Source organism: Podarcis liolepis (genome assembly GCF_965112155.1).
Source record: "Podarcis liolepis genome assembly, chromosome: 18".
NCBI lineage: Eukaryota > Metazoa > Chordata > Lepidosauria > Squamata > Lacertidae > Podarcis > Podarcis liolepis.
The window spans coordinates 7358978-7386456 of NC_139572.1; the positions used below are offsets into that span (position 1 = coordinate 7358978).

Here is a 27479-nt window from a genome sequence, read left to right on the forward strand (position 1 = left end):
CTCAGCATTTTGGCTAATCTACTTTATTTACATATGAACACACACGGAGCACTGCAACATGGCTCCCTCTCTCTCTAGCATCAGACAGCAAAAAGAACAAAGGGCAATAGTCCCACTTCACGGAACACGGTAACACAAACATCCTGTCTCCATCACTTCCCACTCTGTGGATTGAAAACACACACCATCGTCTGATAGACAACAATCCCATGACTGCAATCACGGAGCAGGAATCTTAACAAGGGAGAACAAATCTAAGCGTGCTGCGCTAATATAAGATGGGGGACACCTGGCATACTAGCAGTGCATGTGAAAAGGATGTAGGGGTTTTAGTAGATCACAGACTTAACATGAGCCTACAGGCTGATGCAGCAGCAAAAAAGGCTAACGCTATTCTAGACTGCATCAACAGAAGTCTAGTGTCCAGATCAAGGGACATAGTCCCATTCTGTTCTTCCTTGGTCAGACCACACCTGGAATCCCGTGTCCAATTCTGGGCACCACAATTTAAGAAGGATGTTGACAAGCTGGAAGGTGTGCAGAGGAGGGCAACCAAGATGATTAAAGGTCTGGAAACGAAGCCTTATGAGGAACGGTTGAAGGATCTGGTTATGCTTAGCCTGGAGAAGGGGAGACTGAGAGGAGATATGTAAGCCATCTTCAAATATCTCAAGGGCTGTCGCATGGAAGATGGAGCAAGCTTGTTTTCTCCTGCTCTGGAGGGCAGGACTCGAACCCATGGCTTCAAGTTACAAGAAAGGAGATTCCAACGAAACATCAGGAAAAACTGACAGTATGAGCTGTCCAACAATGGACCGGACCCCCACGAGAGGTGGTGGACTCTCCTTCCTTGGAGGTTCTTAATCAGAGGTTGGATGGCCATGTGTCATGGATGCTTTAGTTGAGATTTCTGCATTGCGGGTGGGGTTGGACTAGATGACCCTCGGTGTCCCTTCCAACTCTAGGATTCCGTGAGAAGCTGCAGGCTCAGGAGATTCAAACATAGCCTTTTGAAGGAGTGGGGGGCTCTATATAATGGTTTCGTACTCCTGCCGCAGGGATTCGATATAGATCTCCTCGTGTTCCCAGTAGAAGAAAGCATGTTGGTTCTCTGGGTGCTGGTTGAGGGAAATCTTCTTATCGGAAGCCCTCGTTGCTCTCTCATCTGGAGGAAATGAGGGGGGAAACACTCAGCTTCTCTCTCTTAAGAGGCGGGGGGGTGTGCGCTGCTTGGATTTTTTTGAATTCAGAAGTGCTCGTCCAAAGCAAGCCATGTTTTGCATGTGCTATGTAGAGTAAGGTAAAGGGACCCCTGACCGTTAGGTCCAGTCGTGGCCGACTCTGGGGTTGCAGTGCTCATCTCGCTTTATTGGCCGAGGGAGCCGGCGTACAGCTTCCGGGACATGTGGCCAGCAGGACTAAGCCGCTTCTGGCGAAACCAGAGCAGCGCATGGAAATGCCGTTTACTTTCCCGCCGCAGCAGTACCTATTTATCTACTTGCACTTTGACGTGCTTTTGAACTGCTAGGTTGGCAGGAGCAGGGACCGAGCAACGGGAGCTCACCGTGTCGCGGGGATTTGAACCGCCAACCTTCTGATCGGCAAGTCCTAAGCTCTGTGGTTTAACCCACAGCGCCACCCGCGTCCCTCTCGCTATGTAGAGTAGCCCCACTGAAATACATGGATATGACTAGCTTAGGTCTATTAATTTAAATGGGTTCTACTTTGAGTAGAACTTAGTTGGATGCAGCAGCAGCATGATGATGATGATGATGATGATGATGATGATGATTTTATGAAGATTGCCCACTCTGAGACCCCACAGCTAATTCTCCCCTGGTCTCCTCACTGGCCTGGGTAGGACAAATTCAGCCAGCTAGCCCTGGTGACTATCTAATGCTTATTAGATGGATTTCCCCCAAATTGATTTCTGAACTTTGAATTTTAGTGTTAGTCATGTTTTTATACTGTAGTTTATGCTGCTTCTACAACTGAGTGTTTTAAATTTGTTGTTAGCCGCCCTGAGCCCGGTTTCCTGAACCGGGAAGAGCGGGGTATAAATAAAAATTTATTATTATTATTATTATTATTATTATTATTATTATTATTATTAAAGTTATCATTTGAAATAGCCAAACTGAAGTACACCCTTTCTTTGAAAACGTCTCTGAATTTTGCAACTCGCTTCGCCTTACCTTGCCCACGGTCGGTAAAGATCTCAAAAGGGTTCTGACACTGCAAGACAGGCCACTGGGGTGGGTGGGTGGGTGGGTGTGTTTAAAAAGTGAATGAAATGCTCCTCTCCCCCCCCAAAGTACCTGTTTCTGTGTCCACCGTCCTCCCAAAGAGGAAGATGGTTGCTGCCATCATCGCGGCCAAAGTCAAAACCATCAGAAGGATGGCCCACCAGCGTGTCTGTGGAGATAGGGGGCACTGATAAGTCAGTAGGTTGTGGTTTCCAAATCCAGACAGTCGTGTTCTCCCAGCCAGGGTCAAAATATGAAATTGGGTGTCATAGGCGGGTTCCTCACATCTAACTGATACAGTGGTGCCCCGCAAGACGAATGCCTCAGAAGACGAAAAACTCGCAAGATGAAAGGGTTTTGCGGTTTTTGAGCTGCTTCGTAAGACGAATTTCCCTATGGGCTTGCTTCGCGAGTTTGTTTCCTTTTGAAGCGGGAACTGGGCTGGCAGGGAGCGAGCGAGGGAGCGACCTACCTTTTCCAGAGGGATCCTCTTCTGGAGAGGGCACAGAGGAGGCAGGTGGGCTGGGATCCAGCGGATCTGGCTGGGTCTCTGCGCCGCCGCCGCCGCTGCCTCTCTCTCTCTCCCCCCCTCCCCACGTGGCTGCTCCATTTTGCCCTAACTGCGCGAAGGCAGGAGAAGGAGGAGGCATCCACTGCACTTGGGCCGCCGCGAAGGCGCCTTTGCAGGGGTGGGAAGAAGCCGGGAGCAGCTGCCGAGACTGTGGGGAGCCCGGCGGCGTGGCGCAAGATAACGGGGGGAGCAAGGGAGAGTCTGCGCCGGGCGCTTCGTGCGTCCGCCCTCGGTTCCTGGGCTCGAACTTCCTTTGGCACCTCGTGGAGAGAGAGGGAGAGGAGCGGGCTGGGGCTTTGATGTGGGACGCGGTTTGGCGGAGCGAAGACGCGGCAAGGCTTGGCGACAGAGGAAGGGGGGCTGTTTTCGTGGGGAGGTGGGAGGGGGTGTCTTTGCCTCTTCCCGGCAACAGATCCTCCAGGCTGGGGAAACTCCTCCTGCTGGGGAGTGACCCGCTTTGTGCTTTGCCCGCTATCCCATTGTAATACAGTACCAGGGTGCATCCGTGCTTCGCAAGACGAAAAAATGCGCAAGACGAAGAAACTCGCAGAACGGATTAATTTCGTCTTGCGAGGCACCACTGTAGATTGCATCCGCAACCTAAACGATGCCCTCCATCACTGAACCACAACTAGGAGGGTCCTCTGATTTTCATAAGCCCTCCCTTCTTGCTATGGGTCTGGGCATGGGTCTTTGCCGTCACCTCCCTCCCGTGTTGCAGGGGGGTTGGGCTGGATGACCCTTAGGAGTCCCTTCCAACTCTATTGTGCTGGTCCCGTGGGTCACCTGAGAGGCGAGGTCCAAGTCTGGTCCGTGGTCAAAGGTGTAATGTGGAGGCAGTCCGTAGTAGCTGAAGCTGGGTGCAGGGCTGGGAGTCGGGTGAAGTCAGGAACAGGCTTGCAAGCAGGGAGCCAGGGCGGGTCAGGAGCTCAGGCAGGAAAGCAGGACAGGGTTCAGGCAGGAACTAGCAACCAACAATGTTGCTCCCGCAACCTGGGACTGGGCTGGCCGGCTTTTATCTGCCCCGAGGCATAGGGTGGCCCTGGTCCTCTGGTGACTCTCCTGGCCTGGAGGCGAGCCCTCCTCGTGCGGGAACTTAGTTCCCTCTGCCTCTCTGCCCTGAGCCTCTGCAGCTCAGGAGAGGCTAGAGGGTTCCCAGACCCAGAGGCAACCTCAGCTTCCTTTGACGGGGCTGAGAGTGGAGCACCTGCAGGCAATGGGTCCTCCATCATCTCAGGAGCCAGAGCAGACTCAGCTGATGCCTGCACCTGAGGATCCAGCACAGGTGAGGACCCTTCAGGCTCATGCCCCAGCCCCGGCTCAGCTGGTTCCAGAGGCGGGGAATCCTGTGCAGGCTGGGATCCCTCGGGTTCAGCATCCGAGTCCAAATCCCAGGCCATCAGATCTATAATTGTATGGAGATACTGGAGACTCTTGAGAGTCCCATGGACTGCAAGAAGATCCAACCTCTCCATTCTGAAGGAAATCAGCCCTGAGTGCTCACTGAAAGGACAGATCGTGAAGCTGAGGCTCCAAGAATTTGGCTACTTCATGAGAAGAGAAAAGACCCTGATGTTGGGAAAAACAACAAGGAGAAGGGGACGACAGAGGACGAGATGGTGGGACAGTGTTTTGGAAGCTACCAGCATGAGTTTGACCAAACTACGGGAGGCAGTGGAAGACAGGAGTGCCTGGCGTGCTCTGGTCCAGGGGGTCACGAAGAGTCGGACACGACTAAACGACTAAACAACAACAACAACTACTAAAGATTGAACCTGGGACTCTTCCTGCATAGAATTGTAGAGTTGCGAGGGACCCTGAGGGACATCTGGACCACCCCCTTGCCACGCATCTTTTACCCAATGTGGGGCTTGAACCCACAATTCAGAGATTCAGAGTCCCACCCTCTACTGACTGAGCTATCTTCTCACTGAGCCACGGAGGGTCTCTGAAACCTGCGCCTCACCTTCATCCAGGTGGCGACGTCTTCCAACTCGATGAAGTCCAGGATGAAGTTTTTCACCCGCGCGACGGGCCCGTCCTCATCGACGAATCGGCAGATGTGGAATTTGTCGCAATAGCCGGCCTTGCCCCCACACGGCGAACCCGGAATCAGCGGGATTTCGGAGCCGTTGAAGAAATGGCCCCAGGCGGCAGAGGCAGTGCTGGCGCATGTGTCGGCTCTCCCTGGCAGAAGTCGTTTAGGAAAAGGGAGTTAGCCAAGACCTGGAGCCAAAACCAACAAGGTTCAGGGGCAGGCAAATTTCAATTTTCCTTTTCTTGCCTGCCTGGCAGGTCTTGCCCACGTGGATCAGCTGCCGAGACTGAAGGCTCCCACCTTCCCACAGCTCCCTACGTTCCCTTCTCTCCGGGGCTTTCCCCCAGCAATCTGAGACTACGCCTGCATGAAGCTAACTTCTCTTCCGCTCTTTTCATGCCTCTCCTGATTCTGTGAGTCCAGGGGGAAGAAGAGCTGGTTGCAGCAGAAGGAGAAGACACCCGTGACTACAGCTGGACTCTTCTCTGCCTCTTGGCCTCCCACCTCTCTTGCTTCAGCCTCCGATTTTGGACTTCTCTCTGCCACAGACTCTTCCTGCTCACTAAACCCTGTTGCCTCTTCAGGTTCCGACACCTCCTCCTCCCAGTCTTCTCCTTCTGACCACTCATCATCGTCCCACCACCCCTCCCTGGGATCTAAGCAGTTTTCCTTTGGGGGTTCCCTAGGGGCTAAACCACAGAGCCCAGGACTTGCCGATCAGAAGGTCAGCGGTTCGAATCCCCATGACGGGGTGAGCTCCCGTTGCTCGGTCCCTGCTCCTGCCAACCTAGCAGTTCGAAAGCACACCAGCACAAGTAGATAAATAGGTACCACTGTGGCGGGAAGGTAAACGGCGTTTCCGTGCGCTGCTCTGGTTCACCAGAAGCGGCTTAGTCCTGCTGGCCACATGACCCGGAAGCTGGACGCCGGCTCCCTCAGCCAATAAAGCGAGATGAGCGCCGCAACACCCACCCACCCCACTTCTTTGTAACCCCCCCCACACACACTTTTTTTGTAATAAGAGATGCTTGTAGAGTTTGGTTTTTGCAACACTATCACCACCATAATACATTTGCTTAAATTATTTTTTTAAGAAATGAATTAGGACCTGGAAGCTGGCAGCAGAGCTGGCACCTCTCTCTCAGGGAATCGGTGACGCAATCGCACTGCTCCAATTCGTGCCGCATGCAGAGGGAGCCCACACAGAGCTTGAAAGAGACAGAGGAAGGAAGGCTCTCAGCTCCCAGGAAATTGGAGGTATCCCCCTGGACGTCACGGCCAATGGCCAATAGCCTCCAACTCTGTGAAAACTCACCCCGTTCAGACACACCCGGGACCGCATGCCGCAGAGGGTGAAGTTTGCTTTCGGAAGGGGTGGCGGGCACATTGCTTCTGCCCCAGAGCAGGTGCTTTCTGAAGCGCAGTCAGTCTCCGCCTGGCATCGCTCCCCTCGGGGTTTGGGGGCACATTTGTGGCTGCAGCAGAGTCCCTGGCTAGGGCTTAAAAAACAGCAACACACATACATGAAAGAACCATCCAATATGCTCTGCAAAATCCTCAACTGGACTACTCTGCGGACTTATTATTTCCACTCTAATGACATTCTCCTGGTATGCCCCGTGGAGGACCTTAAGATCCACAAATGACAACACTTTGGAGGCCCCAGGTCGCAAGGTGGTTAGACTGGTCTCAACTAGTTCCAGGGCCTTTTCAGTTCTGGCCCCGACTTGGTGGAACGCTCTGTCACAAGAGAACGGGGCCCTATGGGACTTGACATCTTTCCTCGGGGCCTGCAAGACAGAGCTGTTCCGCCTGGCCTTTGGTTTGGACTCAGTCTAACCTTTATGTTTCCCTCCCCTTATGGTTTTGACTTTTAAAATGAGGCTGCATTTTAAATTGCATTTTAACCTGTATTTTAAATTGTTTTTTTTTCCTTTTGCTTTTTTCTTATTACGTTTTTACTGAAATTTTATTGGTCTTAGCCGCCCTGAGCCCGGCTCTGGCCGGGGACAGTGGGGTATAAATAAAATGTATTATTATTATTATTATTATTATTATTATTATTATTATTATTATTATTATTATGGCTGTTCAAATGGAGTTCATATGAAGCCCATTTCAAGCTCCTCTCCGGAGAATGGAAGTTGGGGAGAGGGGAGGAGGAAGCAGAAAGCAGAGAGCCAGTACCCTTAGCTATGGATGTTCTCTTGCCAAACTACAAATCTAAGTTACAGATAGGTAGCCGTGTTGGTCTGCCATAGTCAAAATAAAAAAATTCCTTCCAGTAGCACCTTAAAGACCAACTAAGTTAGTTCTTGGTATGAGCTTTCGTGTGCATGCACACTTCTTCAGATACACTGAAACAGAAGTTGCCAGATCCTTCTATATAGTGAGAAGGTGGGGAGGGGTATTACTCAGAAGGGTGGTGGGAATGGGTGATTGGCAGATAGCTGAGATGAGCCTGTTGACGACTCTTAACAACTGCAATAGGTCTTACAGGAAAAGGCAAGGGGTGAGAAGGTGAAAAATGGCTTAGTCATGTATAGTGAGATAAGAATCCTCTGTTCAGACCAGGTCTCTCCATGGTTTTAAGTTTGGTAATGAGTTGCAATTCAGCAGCTTCTCTTTCCAGTCTATTTCTGAAATTCCTTTGTAGTAAAACAGCTACTTTGAGATCTTGTATAGAATGTCCTGGGAGATTGAAGTGTTCTCCTACTGGTTTCTCTGTTTTGTGATTCTTGATGTCAGATTTATGTCCGTTTATACTTTGGCGTAAGGTTTGGCCTGTTTGTCCAATATAGAGAGCTGAAGGACACAAATCTAAGGTAGGTGAGGAAACTGATGATCTATTAGGCTCCTTCTTTAGCTACTTAGAGGGCAATTAATCCCAGAAATCTGGAGCAGCAAGGCATGAACTGGTGCAAAATGTACCGTATTTTTCACTCCATAGGACACACTTTTCCCCTCTTAAAAACTAAGGGGGGAAGTCTGTGTGTCCTATGGAGCGAATGCAGGGGGGAGGCAGGCGGGAAAAGCCCTCAAGAGCCGCACACAAGCTTCACACAGCTCTTGCGGGCTTTTCCCCAGGAGGGAGAAGGGACGGATGCGGCCAGTTAGTCCCTTCTCCCTCCTTGTAGAAAAGCCTGCAGGAGCCACACGCTCCTTAAAGGGTGCACAGCTCCTATGGGCTTTTGCGGGAGGTGGGGGAATTGCCATAGCCGCACGCAGCCTCTCCAGCAAGGCTAGAGAAGCCAAGGCAGCAAACGTGATCCATGCCACTCGCAGTCTTGGCTTCTTTAGCCACGCTGGAGAGGTTTAGCTCCCGGCTGGAGAGGTTGCGCGGCTATGGCAGAAGCCAATGGATTCCGCTGGCTGTCTTGGCTTCTTTGCTCTTTGGGGCTGGGAGGGGGGGGGGACCCAGGCTTCCCCCGCAGCCCCGAGAAGCTCTGGGAGATTTTTTTTCTTGATTTCCCCCTCTAAACGTCCAGCCACTTTTGATTGATGGGGTCTGTGTGGAGAGGGTAACAACGTTCAGATTTCTGGGCATTGAATTACAGGAGGATCTGTCCTGGAGTGTCAACACAAGGGGGCTTGTGAAGAAGGCGCAGCAGAGACTGTACTTTTTGAGAATACTAAGGAAAAACCATCTTCCGCAGAAACTGCTGCTTGCCTTCTATCACTATGCCATTGAGAGCGTGCTCACTTATGGCTTATGTGTGTGGTACGGAAGCTGTACTACCCGGGACAGGATGGGGTTGTGCAGGGTTGTTAAGGCAGCAGAGAGCATTGTTGGCTGCCCACTCTCCACCTTAGAGCAGATTTATGCCACAAGGTGCCACAGGAAGGCACTGGACATAGTAAAAGATCCATCGCATCCTGGTCACTGTCTCTTCGAGCTCCTGCCGTCGGGACGGAGATACAGGACGATGAAGACAAGAACGAGCCGTCTTAAGAACAGCTTCTTCTCCAGAGCGATCTCGGCCCTGAATGGGAAGCCCGGACTTTGAAAGTCATCTAATCTCCCTTGCTGTATTACATTGTATTGTTTAATTAGTGTTTTTATGGAGCAGTCAAGTAATTTCGTTGTCCCCGAAGGGGGCAGTGACAATAAAGATATTATTATTATTATTATTATTATTATTATTATTATTATTATTATTATTATTATTATTAAAAACTAGGTGCGTCTTGTGGTCTGGTGCGTCCTATAGAGTGAAAAATACGGTAACTTTGAGGGAGTTGGATTTTGTAGGATGCTGACATAGATAATCTGCTGGAACCCACCTCCCAAAAATTAATGGGTCTATGACACACACACACACCACTGTGACCCTGCGCAACGACACCCCTGCGTGTGTCATACTTGAATCAGAAAACCCGAAACAATGTAGAGATAGAGCACCCGAGGAAAAGGATTGTGCTAAACTTCTCTCTCCTGCCATTCTCGTTTTTTCAGGATGGGATGAGTTCTTGACAAGCCGGAGGATTAAAAAAAACACTCAACCCCTTTGTCATCCACACATGTAATGGACGGCCCAGAATTTCTACCAAACCCTGGAGGAAAATGCAACTATAATCCAGTGTATGCGCACACCCAGGATTATCCCTGTCTGCTTTCAAATTTATCTACCTATTGAACCTTAAGGCCTGAAACATTCTCTTTTAAAAACAAAATAAAGAGTGCTGAGATTCTCAGGGTGATGTATTCAGCACCTAGAGCCTAAGAGGACGGGGCAAAACAACCAGAGTCCTTTTTCTTCGGAATAACAGGTCTTGACTTGCCCAAGAAAGATGTAAAGGTATTTTTGTATGCCACAACCGCTGCTCGAATTTTGATGGACTTTATGGAGCTAGCTGACCTTACCGGAAGGACCCGCGACCAGAAAGAAGAGGAATATCAAGAAGATTGGAAGAAATTTAAAGACTATTTGAATGAATATTGTAATATTAAAAATTAGAAGTTACTTGAAAGTACCAAACAGGCCTAGGATTAAATTAGGAGTTAGTTAAATAAATGAGATTTAGAAGGTCAAGAAAAGTTAAGAAATCTGATTATAAATGGAATATCGTTTTTGGAATAATGATATTGGAAAACTGTTACATTCAGATACAAGGAAATTCAGATGGGAGGGACTAGAGGAAGTCAAATAATATGTTTAAGAGATTGGAAGTTTAATTAATTAATTAATCTGTGTTGTTTATGTGTTTGTTGTTATATATATATATTTGTTTTTATTCATCTTACTAGTTTTATTTGTGTTTTTTAATTTTTGTGTTGCTTGTTTTACAGTATGTGTCACATATGTTTGAAATTTAATAAAAATTATTAGGGGGAGGGGAATAAGAGGAAGAGGCAAAACAGGGAAAGGAACAGATGAGCATAGCTGTCAACTTACAGATTTGAAAATAAGGGACCAGCAGCCTCGAAAATAAGGGATCAGCAGCCAAAATAAGGGATTTTCGGAGCACAGGTACGTTCAACTTCTGAGCCCCTCCGAGCCAAAGGCAGAAAGCCCAGCCAGCAGCCAAACGAAGCCTCAAGCGGTGGTTCCCACAGCGCAGCAACCCGGCAAAGGGGATGCAGCAACGAAAACCACCGTCACCTCTCCGCTGGGAAGCGCTGAGCAAAGGCGAGTCCCCAGGCAATGCGGCCGATTTGATTGGCACAAGGCATGCAAGCTCCACCCCCCCAGTCGTTCTTAGACTCCTTATTGGGTGAGCAATGCAGCCAAGCAACACAGTTAGAGCCTCCCTCCTCCCTGGCCGGCAGGGAGGGAGGGAGGGAGAGGAGCTGCTTCCTTTGAAACCCAGGAAATTTAAGGGACATCATCAATCCAGGCGCTGGGATAAGGGACTTTTCCGCCAAATAAGGGGCGGTTGACAGCTATGCAGATGAGCTTGTGGAGTACTGAGAGAGGATGGAGGAGAAATTTAATGGTGAGGACCAGAAGCACAAATTTGTGAAAGCAGAGGGCAAAGCGAGACACGTGTCCCCACCGTTACCTGCACAGAGCTCCCGGCTTCAACCGGCACCGGATCCCGCTGGGCTCAGCCGCACCATAGCAGCAGGGGTCTCTGGCATCATTGCCAACGTCGCATTCCTCTCCTGGGTCCATAATCCGGTTCCCGCAGATGGGGCGGTCTGTTTCTAGAAGGAAAATGCCGAAGAAGAGGTGGTGGGGAAAAGATGTAGTTCTGGGATATATCCAGCCTCATGTAACCAACGTGCTTAATCCTAATTAATGCATGAAGGGGTTAAGACCATAGAGTAAGCTGTCCTGCCAGGCTTAGCTAGGTCACACACCCCTCGAGAGCCAGTGTGGTGTAGTGGTTAAGAGCGGTGGACTCGTAATCTGGTGAACCGGGTTCGCGTCTCCGCTCCTCCACATGCAGCTGCTGGGTGACCTTGGGCCAGTCACACTTCTCTGAAGTCTCTCAGCCCCACTCACCTCACAGAGTGTTTGTTGTGGGGCAGGAAGGGAAAGGAGAATGTTAGCCACTTTGAGACTCCTTAGGGTAGTGATAAAGCGGGATATCAAATCCAAACTCTTCTACTCTTCTTCTCACCTTACCAAACTTTTTGTTCTTCCACGTCCACCATGTGAACCCTACCAGTAAGGGGTCTAAGCTGGGGGCTCTAACCACTTGGCTTTAGCAAGCCATTTTTGTGTTTTTATACATATGATTTAGAAATATTTTACCATTTTGGGAACCTAAATTAAACTGCCTGCGTTTTTTTGCCGCTGCTATATGGAAAAACACGTGAATCTGACCTTTGGAAAGTTTGTAAGTAAACCATTTGTAACTTACCAAAAGTGGTTTCTTTCTATGGTGAAGGAAGGGGAGGAACTTTGAGAGGGGATATTTTAAAGGTCTAACAACCTATATTTCCACAATTTACTTTGCAGCGGGTGTAAACAAGTACCCAAAGACAGTCAGGCTCTCTCACCAACGAAACAGTTGTCCTTCTTGAGCCTCAGGAGGTTTGCAATGTAGGCGCGGCTACAGGGGGAGAATTTGTCATTGTTGAATTCTTCCCCATCCGTGGCGTAGCTGAACATCAGGTACTTCCCCTTGGTGGTGTCGATGTGGAAACTGGAACACTCTTTGCTCTCGTCGTGCTGGAAAACAAACACCCTCTTCAATTGTGTTCTTGCAGTGTGCGAGAACCAGGAGAGGCATGAAAAGAGTGGAGCATAGGCTGGCTGGCTGCATGCAAGCAAGCGCAGTCTCCGATTGCTTGGGAAAGCCCTGGAGAGCAGGGGATTTAGGCAGCTGTGGGGAGATGGGGACTTCCATGGGGCAAGACCTACCAGGGATGAGCTGCTTTCCTCATTAGACACTGCCAAGTCTGTGCAGATCGTGTCCTTGCTAATAAAGAGTTAACTCCGACTTTGAGCCATGTGATTATTATTATTATTTATAGCACGCCCATCTGGCTGAGTTTCCCCAGCTACTCTGGGAAGCTTCCAATCGAGTGTTAAAAACAATACAGTGGTACCTCAGGTTAAGTACTTAATTTGTTCCGGAGGTCCGTTCTTAACCTGAAACTGTTCTTAAGCTGAAGCACCACTTTAGCTAATGGGGCCTCCTACTGCTGCCGCGCCGCCGGAGCACGATTTCTGTTCTCATCCTGAAGCAAAGTACTTAACCTGAAGCAATATTTCTGGGTTAGTGGAGTCTGTAACCTGAAGTGTATGTAACCTGAAGCGTATGCAACCCGAGGTACCACTGTATAGCATTAAATATTAAAAACTTCCCTAAACTGGGCTGCCTTCAGATGTCTTTTAAAGATAGGATAGCTGCTTATTTCCTTCACATCTGAAGGATGTTCCACAGGGCGGGCGCCACCACCAAGAAGGCCCTCTGCCTGGTTCCCTGTAACCTTCTCACAATGAGGGAACCGCCAGAAGGCCCTCGGCGCTGGATCTCAGCGTCCGGGCAGAACGATGGGGGTGGAGATGCTCCTTCAGGTATACTGGACCGAGGCCGTTTAGGGCTTTAAAGGTCAGCACCAACACTTTGAATTGTGCTCAGAAACGTACAATAAATACATTTATTGTAGGGTTGCCACGGCGTGGAGCCTGAATCAGCAGTAAAAGGTCAGCTTGCTCTTTGCTTTTCGGATGACTCAGCATTGCCCGTTCTATCTGAGCTCAGCACCCAGGACGCTGGACTCATCACGAAAGGAAACGGTGTGGGAAGCTGGCTTTGTTTCTTTGTTTTCCACGCCGGAAAAGCAACAAACTCACGTAGGCACCCAGGCTGTGTCCGAGCTCGTGGGCAAGCGTGACGTGGATCATCCTCGGAGGAAGGAGCTGTCCATATTTCTGCAATGTGATAAGCCCCGTGTTCATCGAGACCTCCTTGTCTTGGAAAGTGCGCTGCTTCGAGCAAATCCCTCCAGAATCACCTGGGAGGTAGATAAAGAAAGGTAAAGGACCCCTGACAGTTAAGTCCAGTCGTGAACGACTCTGGGGTTGGGGCGCTCATCTCGCTTTACTGGCCGAGGGAGCCGGCGTTTGTCCGCAGACAGTTTTTCCAGGTCATATGACTAAGCTGCTTCTGGCGAACCAGAGCAGTGCACAAAAACGCCGTTTACCTTCCCGCCAGAGCGGTACCTATTTATCTACCTGCACTGGTGTGCTTTCGAAGTGCTAAGTTGGCAAGAGCTGGGACTGAACAACGGGAGCTCACCCCGTCATCGCGGGGATTCGAACCGCCAACCTTCTGATCGGCAAGCCCAAGAGGCTCAGTGGTTTAGACCACAGCGCCACCTGCATCCTGGGAGGTAGATATTAACAAGGGGAAAAAACCCAAACTCGAGAGATCAGGGACATTGGAGGTCAGACTATCAGGCCACAGAGCTCAATATTGTCAACACGGATTGGCAGCGACTCTCCAGGATTCCAGGGTCTTGTTCCAGCCTTGCCTGGAGATAACAGGGAACAAACCTAAGGTTCTTCCTTTAAAGATAATGTAAGATTTGTGAGGCAGAAGAAATCAAAGAAACATGGAAAGAAGCCTTAAACATCAAAAGCAGGGTCTTGGGGGGGGGGTGAGAGAGAAAAGACTTATCATGTCCCCCTGTTCTCTGAGCCCCTGTCAAAAAACCCCAGCCTGTTTTGTGGTTCTAAATGTGTGTATGTGTTTAAAACCCTATCCTCTTATTTATTGTTAACTTATTCTCGTTTGTGTCGCCAGTGTTTTGGACGTGTTGTTGGTTTGTATTGCCGTATTTTTCGCTCTATGGGACGCACCAGATGATAGGACGCACCTAGTTGGGGGGGGGGGGACAAGAAAAAAAAAAATGAATCCCAGAAGTCAGAACAGCAAGAGGGATCTGGCTTCTGGGATAGCCGCTGGGATAGCTGGTCTAGCTTTGTGCGAAGCCTCCGCAGGGCACGGGGAGCCTTCATCCCCGTGCCCTGCGGAGGCTTCTGGGACAGCCCGTGAAGCCTCCGGAGGGCAGCAAGATGAAGGCACTCCGCTGCCCTGCAGAGGCTTTGCGCCGCTAACCCCGAAACTAGAATAGCGAGACGGAGTGCTGCGCAGTGCTCCGCCTCGCTGTTCTGGCTTCTGGGACAGCCTGTGAAGCCTCCGCAGGACAGTGGGGTGCCTTCATCCCGTTGCCCTGCGGAGGCTTTGCGCAGCCACCCCCAAACTAGAGGTCCCACTGCGCTCCAAAGGCTTCAGGCGGCTATCCCTGAATCAACGTGTAGCCTCCGGAGCGCAGAGGGAGCTGAAGCCAAGGAGCCTGCATTCGCTCCATAGGACACACAAATATTTCCCCTTAAGTTTTGGAGGGGGAAAAGTGTGTCCTATAGAGAGAAAAATACGGTATTTATCTAAGATTTATTTGGTGATGGGTGGCGAGTTATTAACAGAGCAATAAAAAAATATCCACATAGGTCGGTCTGTGGCTGTATGTTCATGTTCTTCCTTCCAAAGGCAAAGACTAGGGCTGTTGAGCCGCCTCTCTGCTCACTCACCAGGTTGTCCGTTGAAAGCGATGCCCAGAACTCCGCTGTAATCCCTGTCGGTGAGCAGGAAAGCCAAGCAGTAACTGTTCCAGTTGGCTCTGGAGTGCATCATCAGGAGCATCTCTGGACTGATGAAGGGCGACTCTGAGCGGTCCTCCTCCTCCACGATCTGCGAAAGAAGGATAAGACACACCTGAGCACGTGACGCTGCTTTAGTATTTTGCATTGATTTACAAAGTCCAGAAACAACTTCGACCCAGGGCACCTCAGGGACTGCCTGAAACCCTGCACAGAAACACAGAACCAGTGTGGTGTAGTGGTTAAGAGCAGTGGACTCGTAATCTGGTGAACCGGGTTCGATTCCCCGCTCCTCCACATGCAGCTGCTGGGTGACCTTGGGCCAGTCACGCTTCTCTGAAGTCTCTCAGCCTCACTCACCTCACAGAGTTTTTGTTGCAGGGGAGGAAGGGAAAGGAGAGGAATGAATGAATGAATTTTATTATTTCGGTCACAGACCAGTTCCAGCCCACATACAATATCAAGGAAGTAATAAAACATAATAGGGATACATTTGAATATGCAATTAGGTATAACAGGGACAATACAGATATTCAACAGTTAAAAAATATAGGAATTAAAACTTAGTCACTACCTAAAATTATCATTTAAAACCTTAATCATTATGATAGCACAACTTGTTCACTAAGTTTTATGGCAATCGCACAGAATTTGGCTACCCTTAACGTGATCTCAAGATCCTTGTCCTCTACCAGGGATTTTAGACACTGACGTTCGGATTAATTTGGAGATTTTTGCAGAGCAGGGGTGATAAATACCGAGCGTATATCCCCGTAGAAACTCTACTAAGAAGAGAGCTGTGCTTACGTTGATGGTCTTAACTTTGAAGTCGATGTTCCCGATTCCATCAAATTCTGCCCCTTCGTAAATGGCATTTACAGCTTTTACGTAGCTGGCAATCTGGTGGGAGAGAAAGGCAGAGAGAGATGGGAGGGCTAGGAAAGACTCTAAATAGCCCATACTGTAGCCTTATTAGACTTTACTGACTGGTGGGGTCTGCGTTGCTCCCGGGAGGGAGAAAGGAAGTCAAATGACACCGAGGTTGATTTATAGAAAGTTTATTCTGCTTTCCGGATAGCAGAAGGCACTTGCGTGGTCAGTTCACAGCAAGTCCAAAGAAATGAGAAATTTCATGCAGTATATATATCCTCCAGGCACCCTCTTCCCGCTTCCCCAGGAATCCAGCCATGTCACCTTATACACGCAAGTTGACATCACAGATGTTCCTGCTCCGGTACTCTTAACCATAAAAGGGTTTTCCTGTTCCAGTACTCTTGACCATAAAAGGGTGTCCTGTTCCTGTTCCTATACTCTTATCTTGGAGCAAGAGGTCACCAGCTCTAAGAGCACTCCTGGCGCCATTCCCGGGTCTCTTGTCAGACCTGACAAGGTCTGTGGTCTTTGGAGTCAGGATGTAAGACACAGCTCTACTTTGGAACGGACAAGGCCACTCATTGCCGTCACAGACTGATAAGGGAGAGGGCTTTGAGCACTTGTTACTACAGCTGGGTTTTCTGTTTATACATTGACTCAAGCTCAAGCTTCCTGAGCTTGAAAAGCTCAAGTTAATGCATTTTAGAAGTGCTCCCTTGGAGGAGGAAAAATGGGGACTTTGGGTCCCATTTCAAACTGGCTGCACAGAAACCCATTCCTTCAATACCAGCCATAGAATCACAGAATAGTAGCATTGGAAAGGGATCCCAAGGATCATATAATCCAACCGAATCCAATGCAGGAATCTTGTGCCCTACGTGGGGCTGGAATCCACCTTCAGAGACGAAGAGTCGCATGGTCTGCTGACGAATGACCTGTATTGTCTCGCTCAGTATCAGCTACCTCCCTATGTGTTCCTGATTAAATCAGCCCTTCCTTTAGAATCATGAGGACCAGATCCTTTGGCCACGCAAACATTACTGGCGTAAAAGGCAGCTAGGTCTTAGCTCCTCTGAGTTATTCAAGCCCCTTCGCCACGGCAAGGCAGCGATCAATGCCTGCTCCTTGGGAGAAAAGCAATGACAAAACTAGACAGCATCTTATAAAGCAGAGACATCACCTTGCCAACAAAGGTCCGTATAGTCAAAGCTATGGTTTTCCTAGTAGTGATGTACAGAAGTGAGAGCTGGACCATAAAGAAGGCTGATCGCCGAAGAATTGATGCTTTTGAATTATGGTGCTGGAGGAGACTCTTGAGAGTCCCATGGACTGCAAGATCAAACCTCTCCATTCTGAAGGAAATCAGCCCTGAGTGCTCACTGGAAGGACAGATCCTGAAGCTGAGGCTCCAAGACTTTGGCCGCCTCATGAGAAGAGAAGTCTCCCTGGAAAAGACCTTGAAGTTGGGAAAGATGGAGGGCACAAGGAGAAGGGGATGACAGAGGATGAGATGGTTGGATAGTGTTCTTGAAGCTACCAGCATGAGTTTGACCAAACTGCGGGAGGCAGTGGAAGACAGGAGTGCCTGGCGTGCTCTGGTCCAGGGGGTCACGAAGAGGCGGACACGACTAAGCGACTAAACAACAACAGCAGCAGCAGCAAGGTCTCAGCTCGGATGGAGGAGAAAGTTGGTTCGGCTGCATCTATCCAGTTTGAACTTCCCAAAGCAATATGGAGCAAGCTGCTCCATCTTCTGTGCGACAACCCTTTAGATATTTGAAGACGGCTCTCATATCGGCTCTCAGTCTCCTCTTTTCCAGGCTAAGTATGCTGAGGTCCCTCTGCCGTTCCCCCTAAGGCTTGGTTTCCAGGCCTTTGATTCCCCTCCTCTCCATACCTTCCGCCTTGTCAATATCCTCCTTAAACAGTGATGCCCAGAACTCTAGGTGGGGTCTGACCAAGGCAGAATGGAGCAGGACTCTTGACTTCCCTTGATCTGCACACCTGTAAACATTGGCTGGAGAACTGCTTTGCAAAATCCTGATAAGCTTGGATTTTGGTTCTCGTATTCCCAAAAGCATTAAATAGTCTTTAAAATTTTTAATACCATGGGTTTCCCCATGACTTTTTCTTCAGTTCAATTTACAGAATTGGTGGTGTTGAAAGTCCTGGCTGCACACTTGCCCTTTGCTCAAAATGATTTTTTGCAGACTATGGTGTAAATGAAAAACTTACATCAAGACCGTTACAAACTTTGCCTCTGTACCCAAGAGAATCTTTGTGCTGATCTTTTTTTCTTCAGAAAGACCTTATAAATAATTTAGGTTTAGAGCCAGTCTTCGGCACACTTGCCATTATACCATGCTGTTGCTTTCTCCAACTTTATCTAAGTAAAGGTAAAGGGACCCCTGACCGTTAGGTCCAGTTGTGGCCGACTCTGGGGTTGCGGTGCTCATCTCGCTTTATTGGCCGAGGGAGCCGGCGTACAGCTTCTGGGTCATGTGGCCAGCATGACTAAACCACTTCTGGTGAACCAGAGCAGCGCACGGAAATGCCGTTTACCTTCCCGCCGGAGCGGTGCCTATTTATCTACTTGCACTTTGACGTGCTTTTGAACTGCTAGGTTGGCAGGAGCAGGGACTGAGCAACGGGAGCTCACCCCATCGCAGGGATTCGAACCACCGACCTTCTGATCGTCAAGTCCTAGGCTCTGTGGTTTAAGTCACAGCACCACCCGCATCCCTCCAACTTTATCTACAAGCGAGCTAATGCCAGGTAAATTCAAGAGATAGCCAAGGACTGGCACTCTTCTAATAAAACCAACCACCACAGGGGAAAAGTCCCTGAATAAGAGGAAGAAGCCATAAATTTCAAGGACCATTCCTATCAAGGGCCAGCCAATAAGAACTATAAGTACACCACCCAGAAAGAAACCTGTGGCTTTCCCTTTGTGTTTCTGGAAGAAGAATCTGAAAGTCCTTTCTAAACCAATCACAAAAGCCAGGCCAGCCACGACTAAAACATTCCCAATAGCCAAAAGTGCTTTGTCAAAAATAAGGATCATCCCAAAGAAAAGGAAAAACACTCCAAAACCTCTGAGACCCGTTCCAGTTTTCTGAGTGTCCGTGAGGGAAAACATGGCGACGGTGGGAGCAGCGCGGAGTGCGCGCTATGGTTCTCGTATTGTTTTTGGGAAATTGCAAATTGGATAAATCCAGCTTTAAATGAGAATGGAATCAACTTTCCCTACCCACCCCCCGCCCCTGGTTAAGAGGCTTCCTTTGTAGATTCTGGTACCTGGGCAATCACGGCTTCGATGGAGCCAAACCTTCGGGAGAAAAGGTGGTCAGCCTGAATGTGCAGCAAGCAAGAGGTCTTTGAATAATCTAGGCTTCTCTTCCGCCGCAGTAAATGCTCCAGATCCTGTTGTGGAGAAAAGGTGAAGCAGGGAGATAGACCTTGTGGGGGGGGGGCAGACTATATATTGGGGGGGGGGGAATGAACGAAATCCTATGCCCCACAGATAACCCAGAGATGCATTTTAAATAAAAGCACAGATTCTACTCATGTAAAAACACGCTGATTCCCAGACCGTCCGCAGGCCAGATTTAGAAGGCGATTGGGCCACATCCGGCCTCCAGGCCTTAGTTTGCCTACCCATGTGTTAGATCCACAAGCTGCACATATTCCATCAATTTTAAGTTGCCATTCTTCTTCAGTTACAGATAGGTAGCCGTGTTGGTCTGCCATAGTCAAAATAAAAAAATTCCTTCCAGTAGCACCTTAAAGACCAACTAAGTTAGTTCTTGGTATGAGCTTTCGTTAAGAGTCGTCAACAGGCTCATCTCAGCTATCTGCCAATCTCCCATTCCCACCACCCTTCTGAGTAATACCCCTCCCCACCTTCTCACTATATAGAAATATCTGGCAACTTCTGTTTCAGTGTATCTGAAGAAGTGTGCATGCACACGAAAGCTCATACCAAGAACTAACTTAGTTGGTTTTTAAGGTGCTACTGGAAGGAATTTTTTTATTCTTCTTCAGCTGAGACTTGTTTTCCACTTTGGGGCTAACAAAACACAAGCCACAGTTGTTGCATACCTAAATGATCTTTTTTGACACCTGGGAATTTCCATCTGAGCTATCCCCAACAAAAAGGACTCTAGTTGTTTTTTTTTTAAGTACCGTATTTTTCGCTCTATAAGACGCACCAGACCACAAGACGCACCTAGTTTTTGGAGGAGGAAAACAAGAAAAAAAATATTCTGAATCTCAGAAGCCAGAACAGCAAGAGGGATCGCTGCGCAGGGAAAGCAGCGATCCCTCTTGCTGTTCTGGCTTCTGGGGTAGCTGCACAGCCTGCATTCGCTCCATAAGACGCACACACGTTTTCCCTTACTTTTTAGGAGGGAAAAAGTGAGTCTTATAGGGCAAAAAATACGGTACTTTTATAAACCCTGCCACCTCTTGCTCTCATTTCCCCAAAACTAAAAAGCCCCCTTTCTCAGCTTTTAACCCTCACCTTTGCTGTGAGCTTTCGCTGGAAATCCTGCAGGTGCTGGTGTGTCCGCTGAGCCAAAGTCACGGATTCAGAATCTCCCCAGAGTTGATAATCTAGCAGTGGGGAAGGGGGAAAAAAGCATAATGGCGCTGTAGAGTCTCAAGACAAGAGGGAATCTTTTCATGCAGCGGAATTCCTTGGGCGGATCTTTGTTTTCGAAGTCCAACAAGCACTTGGGTTTTGTTTTCCTCACACACAGTTGAGATTTAAAGCAGACTTTCTGGCCCCTGAAAAGTGCTTTGTGGGGAACTGGCTTCGTTCCAAGAATTACCGTATTTTTCACTCTGAGGACGCACTTTTTCCCCTCCAAAAATTAAGGGGAAATGTGTGTGCGTCCTATGGAGCGAATGCAGGCTCTCCAGGCTTCAGTCATAGCAACGCGAAGCCTCCAAAGCGCAGAGGGAACGCTCCCTCCACGCTCTGGAGGCTTCGCGTTGCTTTCGCTGAAGCCTGGAGAGTGAGAGGCGTTGGTGTGCACCGACCACTCTCGCTCTCTAGGCTTCAGGGGTAGCCACCTGAAGCCTTCGGAGTGCAGCGCCAGTTCCCGCTGTGTTCTGGAGGCTTCAGGTTCCTTTCACTGAAGCCGGGAGAGTCTTGCTCTCCAGGCTTCAGCGAAAGGAACCTGAAGCCTGAGGAGCACAGCGGGAACTTGCGCTGCGCTCGGAAGGCTTCAGGGATAGCCGCACGCAGCCCCTCCGGCTATGGCTTCTTTAGCCCCGCGCAGCCTCTCCCTGCTGGAGGGGTTGCGTGCGGCTATGGCACAAGCCAAGACAGCGAGCGGGATGGATCTTGCGCCATATAGCTTGTGCCATAGCCGCGCGCAACCCCTCCTGCAGGGAGAGGTTGTGCGCAGCCTGTACGCTGCTCTTTGGGGCTGGGGGGGGAATAAGATTTTTTTTCTTGATTTCCCCCTCTAAAAACGAGGTGCGCCCTATGGCCTTATGGGGCGAAAAATACGGTATAGCCTGCTGCAGACTGATGCTGCATTTTCCCACCTGAGGAATGTTATGTCACCACACCTGCCCAGCGATGTTGTGCGTGGGTCTGTGCCAAGATCCGCCACATGCTCCTTCGTTCACCTGGGCATGCGCAGAGGAAAAGGTGTGGATAACCTCGCCAAGGGGAGGGTTTTCAATCCACCAGCCGCACGGCAGGATCTAGAATCAATCTAGACCAGGGGGTCTCTGGCCACCCATCACCCCCAGTACCCCCCCTACTCCATAAAAAGCATAATTCATCAGACCAGTTTACATGACCCCCCCACTAAGGAATATGATAACGCAATCTGATCCTCCGAGTCCCTTCCAACTCTCTGGTTCTAAAATCTGTGATGTAGGTATGATGTTTGTGGGGGTGGTCTGGAGTTTGAGGGTGGACAATTAAAAAAGTCTATGTAAGAGCTTGCACACCTTTGTTCTGGGTTCTTCCTCTTTCCTGACTGTGGTGAGTGAGGACCCTGTTGCAACAGTTTAATAAAGATCAGGCTTACTAGCTGCTTTGCTTCTCAATATTCTCTGGTTGGCCTGTTATTTTCTCCTACCAATAGGGAACCCATGTAAGGACTCTATATGGGCTCTTGGATACCCCATAAGGGAATAAGGGCAGAGGGACAGAGGCCATTGTTGCCTGTGGCACCCCTGATCACCATTCAAGGCACCCCAGGATGCCACTGCACACAGGTTGAAAGTCACTGACCTAAGTCACTCTCATGATGGATGAATGAATGAGTTGGAGAGGTCTGGCTGGAGGAAGACGTCCCAGCAGATTCGACGTAATAGGTGCCGTTCTGCGTCCGGATGAAGCCCTCAAAGAGACCGTTGATGATGGACCCGTGGCACGAGGAACCTGGCTCTCCTGTGGGAAGGTCAGCAGGGTCATTAGCGCAGGCTGGGCTAAAATACACCCATCCAAACATTATACAATACAATACGATAATCTTTATGGTCATTGTCCCATACAGAACAACGAAATTGAAAAAATCTACATCAGACGTTAGGGACACAGATGGCGCTGTGGGTTAAATCACAGAGCCTAGGGCTTGCCGATCAGAAGGTCGGCGGTTCGAATCCCCGCAATGACGGGGTGAGCTCCCATTGCTCGGTCCCTGCTCCTGCCAACCTAGCAGTTTGAAAGCACGTCAAAAGTGCAAGTAGATAAATAGGTACCGTTCTGGTGGGAAGGTAAACAGCGTTTTCGTGCACTGCTCTGGTTCGCCAGAAGCGGCTTAGTCATGCTGGCCACATGACCCGGAAGCTGTACGCCAGCTCCCTCTGCCAATAAAGCGAGATGAGCGCTGCAACCCCAGAGTCAGCCACGACTGGACCTAATGGTCAGGGGTCCCTTTACCTTTACCTTACATCAGACATTCAAAAACCAACAAGCCAGCTATCCCAGCCTGGTTAACCCCCTAAAAACTCTGATACCCCATAATTAAATACAATATACTCCCACAGAGACTCCTTACACTGTGTTTAAAACCAAAATCGCATTTGGGTAGAAACTGTTTCTCAGGCAGCTAGTCCTAGTCTTTATAACCCTGTACCTTCTTCCAGAAGGCAGAAGCTGAAAGAGATCATTTCCGGGGTGCACACTGTCCTGCGTGATCTCTGCAGCTTTCTTATTGCACCTGGAAGCATAGATTTGATCCAAGGTGGGAAGAATGCACCCAATTATTCTCTCCGCAGTCTTTACAACCCTGGACAGCATTGTTTTCCCCCAGACCGTGCAGCTCCCAAACCACACACACAGACCATAATTATGTGACCCATGTGCAACTCTGCAAGCTGCAGGCATCAGCTGGGATGTCCTTGGACTCCAACTCCCATAAGCCCCAGCCAGCATGGGCAACACTCAGGCATGATGGGAGTCGTAGTCCATCTGAGAGAGCCAAGGGCTCCCAGTCCCTGAAGTTGGGCAAGCTTTGTAAATCTGCATCCATTTTGCACAATTTATTCATCTTGATTCATTCAAAGCGCTGTGCACACCCTGCCCTGTGGGATTTTCCCAGCCTTTGCCCCAGGACTTTGCAAGCAGAGTTTCACTGCCTTAAGGACCAGTGGCGTAGCGTGGGTTGTCAGCACCCGGGGCAAGGCAAGTAATTTGCGCCCCCTAACCCATGGATTTGTGCCCCCTAACCCGTGGATTTGCGCCCCCTAACCCGTGGATTTGCGCCCCCTAACCCTAACTCCCAGGTGTTGCGCCCGGTGCGGCCGGCCCCCACTGCACCCCCCACGCTACACCACTGTTAAGGACTACAGAAGCTTGTTCTCCCCCTCCTTTTAAAATGAAAGCTCAAATTCATTAATTTCAGAGAGTCTGCTCTGAATAGGAGTTATGTGGAAAGCAGACTTCTCTGGAATTCTGTTCCAGTAGAGAGAGAGAAAGGCAGGTGGGAGACACAGAGAATACATTATTTTTCTATCCCCTTTGTGAGGTGCTGACTTCTTTCCAGACCAATTTAAATAAAAAATAAAAAATTGTCACCTTCCAGGATACCAGAGTAAATGAAAGAGAGGTTCGTGGGCCCGGCGTCACCATTTCTCCTGGTGATCTCAATGTCTCTTGCGAAAACACTCCTGTCCCTCCATAGTCTCAGTCTGAAGACCCTGAAACACAGTTTCGACACATGCATTTAGCTTGCGGAACTCATTGCTTGATGTGGACACCAGAGTGAATAACTTTTGTTGCATTTTTTTTTAAGGGACAAATTGTGGGGTCTCTCCATTGTCCAGCCCGGACACTGAGGTCCAGCTCTGAGGGTCTTCTGACGGTTCCCTCCCTGCAAGATGTGAGGTTACAGGGAACCAGGCAGAGGGCCTTCTCGGTAGTGGCGCCCGTCCTTTGGAACGCCTTCCCACCAGATGTCAAGGAAATGAACAACTACCTGACTTTTAGAAGACATCTGAAGGCAGTCCTGTTTAGGGAAGTTTTTAATGTTTGATGTTTTATTGTGCTTTTAATTCTGTTGGGAGCCGCCCAGAGTGGCTGGGGAAACCTAGCCAGATGGGTGGGTATAGATAATAAAAATTATTATTATTATTATTATTACAGAATTGTAGAGTTGGAAGGGACCACAAGGGTTGTCTGGACCTACTCCTTGCAATGCATGAACCTTTTGCTCGAAATGGGGCTTGAACTCATGACCCTGGGATCAAGAGTCTCATGCTGTACTGACTGAGCATCACCCACAGATACCTGCCCCACTCATGCAAAAGTTGGCTGTTGAACTGAGGCATTCCCAAAGTAAAGGAAGGGTTGAACTCTGATTAATAAGAATAGACACAGAGGCTTATGCCAGCAAGACTCTGGGAAGGGTGCGTATAATAATCTCTGTCTCCAGCCCCTGGCCCAGGTCGTTTTATTCACAAAAGAGCTTTTTACAGAGTGTTCTAAGAACCAATCAGATTTCTTCTGAGCATTTCAACAAACCCCACGTGGGGAAAAGTTAAACTACCAAAACTTATTAAGCACACATATTTCTGGGGTAAACAAAACAGAACTACAAAAAGAGTGTCGTCTGGCAACCCCAGAGGTGATAAACAAGCAATATACATGATAAGAAGGATGGCCGGGAGGACAGCGATCATTATCACCTTCAGGTGAGATCTGTTTCCTGGCCCTAAGATTAACATCCTGAGATTAACATATCAGAAAAGCTACATCAAAGAAACTGCCCACTGTCTTTGATGACCCAGGAAGCCTGCCTCTCTAAGTGGGTACGTGACTTGTGAAGAAAGAGAAATGGAAGAGGGATGCAGAGGTGTGGATTGATCAAGAATCATATCAAAATAGTTTAAACCCAGTCAACGCAATGCTTTTGTTGCTGGCACAGATGGCTTACTCTATATTTGTTATAATTCCTCGTAGCAATCCCATAGCAATCCCTACATTGAACGGATGGTGTTACTGTACCTCCGGTAGGCTTGGAACTCGAGCAAGATCGATCTCCCGTCTCCTTCCTCGTTCGCCTCTTGATGCATCTTCTCCAAAGCTCCTCTGTCGTAAGAGAGCCTCTCGTGGCGCTTGATGTAGGCCCTTGGGTGTGCAACTGCGGTGGCTTAAACCGAGAGGGAGAGACTCAAAGGGGGCTTTGTTGGGATGGCAGGAACTGAGGGTCAGAATTCAGTCGGCTGGTTGCCAAACATCCATCAATATCCCTGCTGCTGGTAGCACCAAGGGTCTCTCTCCAGGTCAGGGGTGTGAATCCCTTTTCAGACTGAGAGCCACATTCTATCTCGTATGTCGGCTGAGACCCTACCTGTCAAGCCAGAGTGGTGCATGCTCTGGTTATCTCCTGCTTGGACTACTGCAATGCGCTCCATGTGGGGCTACCTTGGAAGGTGACTCGGAAATGACAACCCAGAATGTGGCTGCCAGACTGGTGAGTGGGAGAGGCCGTTGAGACCACAGAGCACCCGCCTTGTAAGACCTACATTGGCTCCCAGTAGGTTTCCGAGCACAAGTCAAAGTGTTGGTGCTGATCTCTAAAGCCCTAAACGGCCTCAACCCAGTAGACCTGAAGGAGCGTCTCCATCTCCATCGTTCTACCCGGACACTGAGGTCCAGTGCTGAGGGCCTTCTGGCAGTTCCCTCACTGTAAGAAATGAGGTTCCAGGGAACCAGGCAGAGGGCCTTCTCGGTAGTGGCACCTGCCCTGTGGAGCACCTTCCCATCAGAAGACAAGGAGTTAAAGAACTACACAACTTCTAGAAGACATCTGAAGGCAGCCCTGTATGGGGACGTTTTTAATGGTTGGTGTTTCGTTGTGTTATTCTGTTGGAAGCCACTCAGAGTGGCTGGGGCAATCCAGTCAGATGGGCGGGGTACAATAAATTGTTTATTTTTATTTCCTTCCAGGCAACCTTCCATGGAAGGGTGCGGAGCAGGACCAGGGAGGGGGAGTTTCATGTTAAGCTCTGGATGGAGTTAAGCCCTTATTCCACCTTAAAGGTAAAGGTAAAGGGACCCCTGACCATTAGGTCCAGTCATGACCAACTCTGGGGTTGCGGCGCTCATCTCGCTTTATTGGCCGAGGGAGCCGGCGTACAGCTTCCGGGTCATGTGGCCAGCATGACTAAGCCGCTTCTGGCGAACCAGAGCAGCGCATGGAAATGCCGTTTACCTTCCCACCAGAGTGGTACCTATTTATCTACTTGCACTTTCTGCTTTCAAACTGCTAGGTTGGCAGGAGCAGGGACCGAGCAACGGGAGCTCACCCTGTCATTGCGGGGATTTGAACTGCTGACCTTCTGATCGGCAAGTCCTAGGCTCTGTGGTTTAACCCATAGCGCCACCTGTGACCCTTATTCCACCTTATTCTACCTTATTCTAATATACATGACTCCTGCAACAACTTCCTGCTGTCTCAAATATCTTTAAAAACAAAGAAAACCCCCCAAAAAATGGCTATTGGAAGTTTTCTGCCTGAACTTTGATAGCGGTTGCTATGTAAACATACATGGAGGGGTGGTTTTTTTGGCAGGGGTACAGACTATGGAAGTAATGTGAAATATCAAATATATCAAAATATCAAATATCAAATATATAAAAGGATGTCACATAGAGGAGGGAGAAAGGTTGTTTTCTGCTGCTCCAGAGAAGCGGACATGGAGCAATGGATCCAAACTACAAGAAAGAAGATTCCACCTAAACATTAGGAAGAACTTCCTGACAGTAAGAGCTGTTTGACAGTGGAATTTGCTGCCAAGGAGTGTGGTGGAGTCTCCTCCTTTGGAGGTCTTTAAGCAGAGGCTTGACAACTATATGTCAGGAGTGCTCTGATGGTGTTTCCTGCTTGGCAGGGTGTTGGACTCGATGGCCCTTGTGGTCTCTTCCAACTCTATGATTCTATGATTCTATGATTCTATCTTTGATTCATCGAGAGCATAATAAAAAAACAGAGGTTCGTGGGACATAATCCAAGGGAAGAGAGCAAGTGGGAAAAGAGAGATGGTATTAGAATCCTACCTGAGCCAGGCGTTTGGGAAAGAATCACTCTCCAAAAAGGGAAACTTAAATACCAGAAAGCCAGCATGGTGCGAAAGAGACCTCTTTTCCTTCTTCCGATTAGGGCGTGTCGGAATTCAGAGAAGGTTCGTCATTTGAGGCAAAGGCCTCACAACACAGGAAG

General features: G+C 49.1%; 2 protein-coding genes across 5 annotated transcripts in view; both read right to left on the reverse strand.

Annotated features, from left to right (window-relative positions):
* Window positions 1-19010, reverse strand: part of LOC310697542 (vesicle transport protein GOT1B-like) — a 112000-nt gene extending 92990 nt beyond the window's left edge. For both annotated transcript variants that reach the window (XM_083484262.1, XM_083484263.1), the window contains exon 1: window positions 17769-19010. In XM_083484262.1, coding sequence (XP_083340388.1) covers window positions 18512-18928 — 417 coding nt within the window. In that variant the 5' untranslated portion in view covers window positions 18929-19010 and the 3' untranslated portion in view covers window positions 17769-18511. The remainder of the gene's footprint in view (window positions 1-17768) is intronic.
* On the reverse strand, window positions 9-27421 carry LOC310697295 (disintegrin and metalloproteinase domain-containing protein 10-like). Of its 3 annotated transcripts, none has more exons than XM_083483783.1 (16): window positions 27317-27421; window positions 25262-25406; window positions 23834-23955; window positions 22046-22204; window positions 20312-20403; window positions 19087-19212; window positions 15724-15816; window positions 14848-15007; window positions 13108-13268; window positions 11805-11976; window positions 10859-11003; window positions 6171-6354; window positions 5964-6063; window positions 4784-5004; window positions 2319-2415; window positions 9-1165 (listed from the first exon to the last, which is right to left on the reverse strand). In XM_083483783.1, the coding sequence occupies exons 1-16, from the start codon at window positions 27381-27383 to the stop codon at window positions 1029-1031; spliced, it is 2181 nt and encodes a 726-aa protein (XP_083339909.1). In that variant the 5' UTR covers window positions 27384-27421; the 3' UTR covers window positions 9-1028. The 3 variants fall into 3 exon arrangements, with proteins under 3 accessions (XP_083339909.1, XP_083339910.1, XP_083339911.1); XM_083483784.1 differs by having other exon boundaries at window positions 25262-25397; window positions 27317-27414; XM_083483785.1 differs by lacking the exon at window positions 15724-15816.
* Between the last annotated feature and the right edge of the window lie 58 nt (window positions 27422-27479).